Below are 10,825 nucleotides of genomic sequence, written 5' to 3' on the forward strand. Positions count from 1 at the left end.
GGGCTGGTACTAGATATACAACTGGCAGAGCCACAGGAAGATGGGAAGAAGGGGGCAGCAAATAACTAACCAGCAGCTGCACTGCAATGGCAACTGCTCCAGGGGACCGTCAAAGACGGATGAGGGCGAGTTTCATGCTGCCCAGCTATCCATGGTGCAGTGGAAGAGAACTCCCAACATCCTCCTTGAGAAGCTTGGAAACTCCTAAATAGGACGATGTGCTGGAGGGGGCTCTCAGGAGCTGCATGTTAAAATGTCAGCACCAGAGGGAAGAGAAGATTGGGGTATTTTCCCTGTCTCTGATGGAGAAGTTTTACTTCCTCTTTGGCTACTGCCAAGCCAGCCACTCAGATACCACCACAGTGGTATATGTAGGTCGGTAGATCCTGCCAGAGGTGACTTATCCAAGGGGCTCATAAAACTGCATTGGAACAATCACTATTTTACCTTTGGAATGGGGCACAAGGGAGCAAAGTCAGGGATTTAAAAATCTCCCGGAGGAGGAGGCCTCCTGATTTCCCCTGCAAAGATCATGCATAGACACAACCAAATGCCCCCAGTTAATGAACACAGTGTAACAGCTAGTGGGAGCTGAGGAGAAAATGTTTTTTTTTCCCTCAGAAAATGAAAGCAGACACTACCCGTGAAAAATTTTTTGTCAAAAACCCAATTTTCCATTTTTAAAAAAAAGTTTCAATGGACAATTTTCAACCAGCCCCAGTAACTATTGGTGTACTCACTGTGTATTTTAGGAATGATATATACACTTTCCCAGCAGAGTGCACTATCAAGAGCCTTGCTTCTGACTCTGTTACCCTGCCTGTTGCTGCTACTGGGTGACTTGAGAATTACAAACTGAACAAAGAAAAAAAAATGAGTCTCTCTAGACCTAAACTTAAACTATTACAGCCTCTCAAGGGACCTTCACCAGGTATTAGCACTCCAGCTACTTTACTCTTCTCCTGCAATGGGTGTTGCTGCCTCTAATCCCCTCCCTTATTCTCCATGCCCCTGTGTTACTCCAGTGCTCCTTACTGGGACTGGAGCAGCCAGTCCCTCAGTGAGTGTTCCCCTCCCCTTCTCTCTGTGTGTGACCCATTCCCCTCCCTCCTCTGTCACCTCCCTGATACCTGTGGTGTCCCTGACAGTAGTGAAGAGACAGGACTCAGCTGTATTGTATCTAGAAAGGATTCTTTAGTGAGGCAGCTGGGCACAGATAGACCATCCTGTGGTTCTCCCTGATTCTCAAGCTCCGAGACTGGCTAACAGCCCTGGGCTGCCTACTGTCCCTAAATCATGCTCTGGCATGAGTAATGGTGGAAGGGGCGGCTGACTACACAAGTTAGCATGACTAGCCTCTCATGTGTCTCCACTGCACTTCTTTCTCACACTCCTCCCCACCCTCCTTATTTCACCTGCTGGTATATCACCTATCCCACCCCAACCAGTGGGTCCAAATGCATGTGGAGGAAATAGAAGTTAGAACAATAAAACATTCTCTGGGGAGTGCAAAAGGCTCTGGGAATGCCCTTGAAAAAGCTTCACTTAGATCATATGAGACCATAATAATACCTAGCTTTTATATAGCGCTTTTCACTTAGATTTCAAAGAGCTACATGAAGTTTGTCAGCTGTGGGCATACTCTGGTGAGACATGAAGAGCTCCCTCAAACACTTAACCCCACATAATCATGGAAGATTAGGGTTGAAAGAAACCTCAGGAGGTCATCTAGTCCAACCCCCTGCTCCAAGAAGGACTAAGCCCAACTAAATCATCCCAGCCAGGACTTTGTCAAGCCAGCCCTTAAAAACCTCTAAGGATGGAGATTCCACCACCTCCCTAGGTAACCCATTCCAGTGCTTCACCACCCTCCCAGTGAAATACTGTTTCCTAATATCCAACCTAGACCTCCCCCACTGCAACTTGAGACCATTGCTCCTTGTCCTGTCATCTGCCACCACTGAGATCAGCCTAGCTCTATCCTCTTTAGAACTCCCATTCAGGTTGTTGAAGGTTGCTATCTAATCCCCCATCACTCTTCTCTTCTGCAGACTAAATAAGACCAGTTCCCCCAGCCTCTCCTCATAAGTCAAGTGCCCCAACCCCCTGATCATTTTTGTTGCCCTCCACTGGACTCTCTCCAATTTGTCCACATCCTTTCTGTAGTGGGGGGCCCAAAACTGGATGCAATACCTGAGATGTGCCTCACCAGTGCCAAATGGAGGGGAATAATCACTTCCCTTGATCTGCTGACAATGCTCCTACTAATGCAGCCCAATATGCCATTAGCCTTCTTGGCAACAAGGGCACACTGTTGACCCATATCCAGCTTCTTGTCCCCCAGGTCCTTTTCTGCAGAATTGCCACTTAGCCAGTCAGTCTCGAGCCTGTAGCGGTGCATGGGATTCTTCCTTCCTAAGTGGAGGACTCTGCACTTGCCCTTGTTGAACCTCATCAGATTTCTTTTAGCCCAATCCTTCAATTTCTCTAGGTCACTCTGGGCCCTATCCCTACCCTCCAGCGTATCTACCTCTCCCCCCAGCTTAGTGTCATCCGTGAACTTGCTGAAGGTGCAATCCAACCCATCATCCAGATCATTAATGAAGATGTTGAACAAAACCAGCCCCAGGACTGACCCTGGGGTACTCCGCTTGAAACTGACTACCAACTAGACATCAAGCCATTGATCACTACCTGTTGAGCTCAACAATCTAGCCAGCTTTCTATCCACCATGCCCCTCAAACACTTAACCTCAGTCCCGAATACCTATGAATGGAATATTTGCTCACCATAGGGGCTGGAGTTGGAGAGTTTGGCTTGGAATTTGAGCTTCATCAGAGGGGTCATCACCCAGAGTTCTAATTTGGTTCCGTCTCTAAGAACATTTTAACTCTTGAATAAGGGTTGATATTTGGTCTCTGCATGAAGTTTTTCATTCAGCTGCTCACACCTAGCAGACAGGGCTATTGTCAGCAGAACTGACTGTTTGGGGGCTAGGGGTTTCTTTGCCTTTAGCTCCAGCAGAAAAGAGCATGCCGCAGAGTGCACCCCAGAAGCCCACCTGGCGATTCCCGTGGTTGGTCTCAGCATTGTTGCTGTTGCTGTGTGTCTCTCTCCTCATTGCCCTCATTGGTAAGTATATACTGGCTGATTATCCAATAGGGAGAGGAATTGTTTGAGGAGGATGCCTGAGGGAAGAGAACTGGAAATAAAGGGGATAAAATTAAGCAAAGAGGGAAATATCCTACTGGACAATCAGGAAACAATTACCAGCAGAGGTGTTTGTTAGACTGTGGAAAAGTCTCCTTGAGGATAGGGTGGGAGCACAAACATTTGGGCCCAGAGAAAGCCCTGAAGAATATATTGTTGGGAACAATTCTTTTTTGGCTGGCAAAGGGGGAATGATCAGTGGATGGACAAGATTAGAAATGGGCAGCAAGCAAAAAGGTCTCTTGAGAAAAATATGTCTGGGATATGAGGGAAGGACCTGGCAGTGGGAGGTAAATGTTCAGAGGATCAGGGATGTTAACTAGCAATGGTAGGGTGTGAGATGCTCAGAAGGATCAGGGGAAAATATCTAGAGCCGTATCAGGGCACCAGTTCTAATCCAACTCTATGTCATGGAGACTGGATGAGTTGAGGGATCAGGGAATGGGGTTCTGAGCCTTTCCCTTCCCTTCTAGGCATCAGTTCTAATCCAGCTCCAGCTTGTGGGGTCCAGGTGACCCAAATGGATTGGGGGATGGGATACACAGCCTTTCAGCTCCAGGACACTGATTCCAATTTGGCTCCAGTTCAGTGAGACTGGATGGGTCAGCAGGAATGAGATACAGAGCCTTTTGCCTCTGGGGCACCAGTTCCTAGAAGTAATTTCTAATCTCTTATAACGTTTTTTACTTATGATCCAAATATCTTTAAACATGTCTAGGGCACATGTCGTCAGTGAGGACATCATCCTCATTACCAGTCCTGCAACATGCTATGCACCATCAGGTCACTGACTTCAGTAGGAATTGAGAGTGTGCAGCACATCAGAGGATATGGTCATATCTATGGAGAGATCCAACTAGTCTATTTTTAAGTCTCAACTTTTGTTTTAAATGGAAGGTATCTTTCTGCTCACTGAGACAGCTCAATTAACTCCAACCTACCATAACATTTGGGCTATAACTAACCATGAGAAATTTCTGCTGTAACCCCTAGACTGCTGCTTCTCCATTAGATCACTCAATTAGATCTAAAACTGCTTCACCCTCTACGCACTTCTTCCAACTAGCATCATTTCAAGAAGTGGAAGTCAGGTGTTTAAATAAATTAGTAGCCTATATCACGCTTAGTCTTAAAGTTAGCAAAAATAAAGTATCTTATTTATCAAGAACAAAAACAAATATAATCTAACATGGAACTGGAAGCATTAAAGAAATAGTTTTATACACAGAAACCACACATCTTACCTTGACAGGTTTCAGAGTAGCAGCAGTGTTAATCTGTATTCGCAAAAAGAAAAGGAGTACTTGTGGCATCTTAGAGACTAACAAATTTATTTGAGCATAAGCTTTTGTGCATCCAGTGAAGTGAGCTGTAGCTCATGAAAGCTTATGCTCAAATAAAGTTGTTAGTCTCTAACATGCCACAAGTACTCCTTTTCTTTTTACATCTTACCTTGTCTGTGTTGAGCTTCTTAATTATTTACAAATATAGAGGCAGATTGTGCTGTGACTTGTCCGTGTCTGGTGTCACCTCTCAGCACCAACCCCTGTTGTTGGGTTACTGGCAGGGATGGCTTAAGGAGTCCCTCACTCTCTCTGAGGAATCTCTTTCCTCCAGAGCCCACCACAATCTACCCATGAGGGGAGCTTCTGGGACCAGGGACACACCAAACTGAGCTCCCTTCAACCTCTTCAGGTTCCCTCCTCAGGTTCAATCCTTCTTGAGTTATCCCAGCTCTCCAGAAAAGTCTAGCCAGACCTTCTGTCTGACCCCCCCCCCACACACACACACCCTCTGACTCCTGTTCCCTTGATGGCCCTGTCACCATTCCCAGATCTCTCTCTCTTGATCCACTCTCCAATATCACTTTGAGCAACTACAAAGAAGCTCCACCTCGGCACCAGCCTCAGCAGTTTTTTCACAGGGAGCTGTGGGGAAAAGCAAGAGTTTTCTCTCTGCTTTAATCTCTCTAACTATAGTCATTTCTAGGGGCAGAGTTGCTTCCTGGCAAATGGGCATTGGTGCATGGCCTCAGAGTTCTGAAAGAGGCATTTGCCTGAATGCCGTTTCTGACCACCTCAGTTCCAGGAGTAGTGTCAATAAATAAGTTACAGCAAGAAAATACCCAGACTCCACTGATTTATCCTTCACTGGGAAACCAACCTACTAGGCCCTGATATCTGCTACTGCTTGGATGAGGGGTACCAGTATTAATAACCTGTTCCCTAACCACATTCACCCTTATCTTTCCCCTGTGGGTCAGATGCTCTTCTTGCCATACTGACCAAGATCGGTTGGCTTATTCTGGTCAATCAATATAACTGGTCCCCACCACCAGCAGAGAGATGAAGAGAGCTGAGCTGCCCTATTGTCCCAGGGGAGGTGGTTGTTGGCATTTATGACAATAATTGAAGCTTACAAAGGGGCTGCCACATTGGGACAGTCCATGGCCAGGAGATGAAGAAATCAGGTTACACCCAGGCAGGGGAGAAGATGGTTATAGTTGGATCCTTTCTCTTTTTTTCCTCTCTTGTTTTCCAGTCACTCTACTCAAGGGAACTGGAGGCTGTGAAGAGCACAAGACCCTGCCCCAGAGTTCTGCAGAGTGGCGTTGTGCCCTGGGGAGAGCTGAGGAGAAAGGTCAGTGACACTGAAAGAGAGAGAGGGATTAACCCCACCATCATTGTTCTGGGTTAGCGGCCTGATTTATACCCAGCTCTGGATCAACAGGGGGCCAGAGGGACTGATGTATGAGGGAGAGGAAGAGAACAAAATGAAGTCTGTACAGATTGACTGAGTGAGGGCTAAGAGGAGAAATAGCAACATTATACTAGTCCAGGCAGGGTGTGAACAACAAGGAGAGGGAGGGGTTAGCTGAGAGTGGTCACAGAAGGGAGGGACAAAGGGGAGTAAAGGAAGCTCATTTTAGGATGGGGATGAGGAAACATTCCCTACCTCTGAGGGAATATTAGATTATTAACGAGTCTCCCCAAGGAAAGGGGGTGAACATTAACCGAGTTATTTTGCCTTTTTCTAGATGTCAGCTAACACGTGTTAGTCTACACTAGGTTTATTGACTGTCTGAGCTAACATGTTCTAACAAAACATCTTCTAGCCTAGTCTGGCCAAAGTCTCAGAACTGGAGAAGTCAAAGCCCAATGAAATAAACTGTGGGGAACAATCCTGCATTGTCTCCAGAGAATGACAGAGATGTCGATTAGTAGGGATTTTCCATCTCTCATTATTACAAGTTCCTGTCCTTGACTTTCTCTTCCCTCACAGGGCGAGTCTGGACGTGCTGCCCCATGAACTGGGAGCACTTTCAGTCCAGCTGCTATTACTTCTCTATAGACTCCATGAACTGGGGTGACAGTGAGACAAACTGCACAGGGATGGGCTCCCACTTGGTGGTGATCAACACAGGAACTGAGCAGGTAACTCTGGGGATTAGACTCTTTGGGGAGCTGAGCATTCAGATCTTTAGAAGACCCCATCCCCCCTGCTATTTGGGGTCTATTGAAGGTGAGCTGGGAATTCAGTTTCCCTGTTCACTCAATCCTTTCCCAGCCATCACCTTCTTTCTCTCACATGCCCACACACATGCACTACAGGGACTCCTGCCCATTACTGTCAGTTCAATGACTGAATGTGGGCAACTAATTTGTAATTTTTATTCAGGATTTCATTTTCAATTTGACAAAAAGAACTGTTACATCCATGCCAGACAAGAGTTACTATATCGGCCTGACAGATCAGGCACAGGAAGGCCAGTGGCACTGGGTGGATCAGACTCCATATAACACGACAGCAGCGTGAGTATCTCCTGGACGGAGACCGGTTACTGTCTTCTCCTTAGTCCCACAGGTTAATATACAGTGTAATGGACAAGCAAGGGGGTGAGAGTTGTGGGGAGGGCAAAGGAGCTCTGGTCGTCCTGTAGCTACAAGTGCTTCTTGTCCAGTAAAGAGCAGATTTGTTGGGGGAACATGAGCAGGTTCTATAAATCCCTTTTAAGGAAACAGTATTGAGCCTGGTAGGAGAATCTTTTTGGTTAACTAAAGGGTTTAATTTGCCTCCTTCTTTCATCCTCACCTGTTACAAGTTGTTCAACTCTTAAAACTCATACCAACATGTATCTCACACATGTTTCTTACAGATTCTGGAGACAAAATGAACCCAGTAATAACAACATGGAGAACTGTGCTGTCATGCATATAGCGACAAAGGCACATAGGAAGAATTGGAATGACATTCCGTGTTCCACCATTGTACATAGAATTTGTGAAACTGCTGCAACACGTTTTTGAGGAAAGAAACCCCATCCAGGATGTGAAGCCCTCAGAAAGAGAGGGAGAGAGAGCCCACCCCTGGCTAGAGGCAGCTGACAGAGAGATCTGATTGGAGGGTTTGATTCAGATGTGGGACTTGTGCTGTAATTATGGAGTGGGAGGTTACTGTATTCAATGGTTCAAACTCACCCATATGCACAAAAAAATTTTGAAAAAAAAATGATAAAATGTTCTGAAGTGGAAAAGAGGTAATTTTCAGCAGAACTCTGTTTATGATGTCACAAAGGTAGACTATGCCAGCACCCAACATTTCTGGAGGACCCGGGTCGGTAAGGTCAGGGCCCAGTGGATTTGGCCTTGAAAGTGTTGAAGAGAGAGTTACTATTCACGATTAACCCACTCAGTGCTGCTAAAGTTAATAACATCCCTTGTAAAGTCACCACTTCCAGGGTGCAAACGTGTCAGTCCCTGCAGAGATCAGTGCTGTAAATGGGGAGTCTCTCATCCTGTCCCTGCAGTCCTTGCAACTGTGGTTTCTAATGGGTGTTTCAGCTTTCAGGATAACGAGGCATGAACCAAACCCGAACTTCAGAGCTGCTGTTGTTTCATTCTCACTGGGAACAATGTGTCTGCATATCCATCAGGGAGGGGCCAAAGGGACACATTTTATAATTGTTACATGAAAAGACCTTTGTGCCTGTGCAGGTCAGCAGAATTTAAGCCCAGAAGTAAGGTGTCTCTCTGCCACAAATCCAGCTGCATCCAGCCTTGTTGTCCTGTAATCCAGTTCCAACATAGAATCATAGAATATCAGGGTTGGAAGGGACCTCAGGCGATCATCTAGTCCCACCCCCTGCTCAAAGCAGGACCAATCCCCAACAACGTCATCCCAGCCAGGGCTTTCTCAAGCCTGATCTTAAAAACTTCAAAGGAAGAAGATTCCTCCACCTCCCTAGGTAACACATTCCAGTCCTAAGTGCAGGACTCTGCACTTGTCCTTGTTGAACCTCATCAGATTTCTTTTGGCCCAATCCTCTAATTTGTCTAGGTCCCTCTGGGCCCTATCCCTACCCTTCAGCATATCTACCTCTCCTCCCAGTTTAGTGTCAAACTTGCTGAGGGTGTAATCCACGCCATCCTCCAGATCATTCAGGGAAGAAAGGTAAGCAGCAGGATACGGACCCTGGACTTCAGGAAAGCAGACTTTGACTCCCTCAGGGAACAGATGGCCAGGATCCCCTGGGGGACTAACATGAAAGGGAAGGGAGTCCAGGAGTGCTGGCTGTATTTCAAGGAATCCCTGTTGAGGTTACAGGGACAAACCATCCCGATGAGTCGAAAGAATAGTAAATATGGCAGGCGACCAGCTTGGCTTAATGGTGAAATCCTAGCGGATCTTAAACATAAAAAAGAAGCTTACAAGAAGTGGAAGGTTGGACATATGACCAGGGAAGAGTATAAAAATATTGCTCGGGCATGTAGGAAAGATATCAGGAGGGCCAAATCGCACCTGGAGCTGCAGCTAGCAAGAGATGTCAAGAGTAACAAGAAGGGTTTCTTCAGGTATGTTGGCAACAAGAAGAAAGCCAAGGAAAGTGTGGGCCCCTTACTGAATGAGGGAGGCAAGCTAGTGACAGAGGATGTGGAAAAAGCTAATGTACTCAATGCTTTTTTTGCTTCTGTTTTCACTAACAAGGTCAGCTCCCAGACTGCTGTGCTGGGCAACACAAAATGGGGAAGAGATGGCCAGCCCTCTGTAGAGATAGAGGTGGTTAGGGACTATTTAGAAAAGCTGGACGTGCACAAGTCCATGGGGCCGGACGAATTGCATCCGAGAGTGCTGAAGGAATTGGCGGCTGTGATTGCAGAGCCCTTGGCCATTATCTTTGAAAACTCGTGGCGAACGGGGGAAGTCCCGGATGACTGGAAAAAGGCTAATGTAGTGCCCATCTTTAAAAAAGGGAAGAAGGAGGATCCTGGGAACTACAGGCCGGTCAGCCTCACCTCAGTCCCTGGAAAAATCATGGAGCAGGTCCTCAAAGAATCAATCCTGAAGCACTTAGAGGAGAGGAAAGTGATCAGGAACAGTCAGCATGGATTCACCAAGGGAAGGTCATGCCTGACTAATCTAATCGCCTTTTATGATGAGATTACTGGTTCTGTGGATGAAGGGAAAGCAGTGGATGTATTGTTTCTTGACTTTAGCAAAGCTTTTGACACGGTCTCCCACAGCATTCTTGTCAGCAAGTTAAGGAAGTATGGGCTGGATGAATGCACTATAAGGTGGGTAGAAAGCTGGCTAGATTGTCGGGCTCAACGGGTAGTGATCAATGGCTCCATGTCTAGTTGGCAGCCGGTGTCAAGTGGAGTGCCCCAGGGGTCGGTCCTGGGGCCCGTTTTGTTCAATATCTTCATAAATGATCTGGAGGATGGTGTGGATTGCACTCTCAGCAAATTTGCGGATGATACTAAACTGGGAGGAGTGGTAGATACGCTGGAGGGGAGGGATAGGATACAGAAGGACCTAGACAAATTGGAGGATTGGGCCAAAAGAAATCTAATGAGGTTCAATAAGGATAAGTGCAGGGTCCTGCACTTAGGATGGAAGAATCCAATGCACCGCTACAGACTAGGGACCGAATGGCTCGGCAGCAGTTCTGCGGAAAAGGACCTAGGGGTGACAGTGGACGAGAAGCTGGATATGAGTCAGCAGTGTGCCCTTGTTGCCAAGAAGGCCAATGGCATTTTGGGATGTATAAGTAGGGGCATAGCGAGCAGATCGAGGGACGTGATCGTTCCCCTCTATTCGACACTGGTGAGGCCTCATCTGGAGTACTGTGTCCAGTTTTGGGCCCCACACTACAGGAAGGATGTGGATAAGTTGGAAAGAGTACAACGAAGGGCAACGAAAATGATTAGGGGTCTAGAGCACATGACTTATGAGGAGAGGCTGAGGGAGCTGGGATTGTTTAGTCTGCAGAAGAGAAGAATGAGGGGGGATTTGATAGCTGCTTTCAACTACCTGAAAGGGGGTTTCAAAGAGGATGGCTCTAGACTGTTCTCAATGGTAGCAGATGACAGAACGAGGAGTAATGGTCTCAAGTTGCAATGGGGGAGGTTTAGATTGGATATTAGGAAAAACTTTTTCACTAAGAGGGTGGTGAAACACTGGAATGCGTTACCTAGGGAGGTGGTAGAATCTCCTTCCTTAGAGGTTTTTAAGGTCAGGCTTGACAAAGCCCTGGCTGGGATGATTTAACTGGGACTTGGTCCTGCTTTGAGCAGGGGGTTGGACTAGATGACCTTCTGGGGTCCCTTCCAACCC

General features: G+C 46.8%; 1 protein-coding gene across 1 annotated transcript; it reads left to right on the forward strand.

Moving 5' to 3' along the window:
• The first annotated feature begins 2,631 nt into the window (after positions 1-2,631).
• Positions 2,632-7,723, forward strand: LOC119862954 (C-type lectin domain family 4 member E-like). Its single transcript, XM_038420515.2, has 5 exons — positions 2,632-3,133; positions 5,753-5,851; positions 6,494-6,645; positions 6,890-7,023; positions 7,368-7,723. Exons 1-5 carry the CDS (start codon positions 3,034-3,036, stop codon positions 7,516-7,518), a joined length of 636 nt encoding a protein of 211 aa, XP_038276443.1. The 5' UTR covers positions 2,632-3,033; the 3' UTR covers positions 7,519-7,723.
• Positions 7,724-10,825: the final 3,102 nt, after the last annotated feature.

This window comes from Dermochelys coriacea, chromosome 1 (genome assembly GCF_009764565.3).
Source record: "Dermochelys coriacea isolate rDerCor1 chromosome 1, rDerCor1.pri.v4, whole genome shotgun sequence".
Classification (NCBI taxonomy): Eukaryota; Metazoa; Chordata; order Testudines; family Dermochelyidae; genus Dermochelys; species Dermochelys coriacea.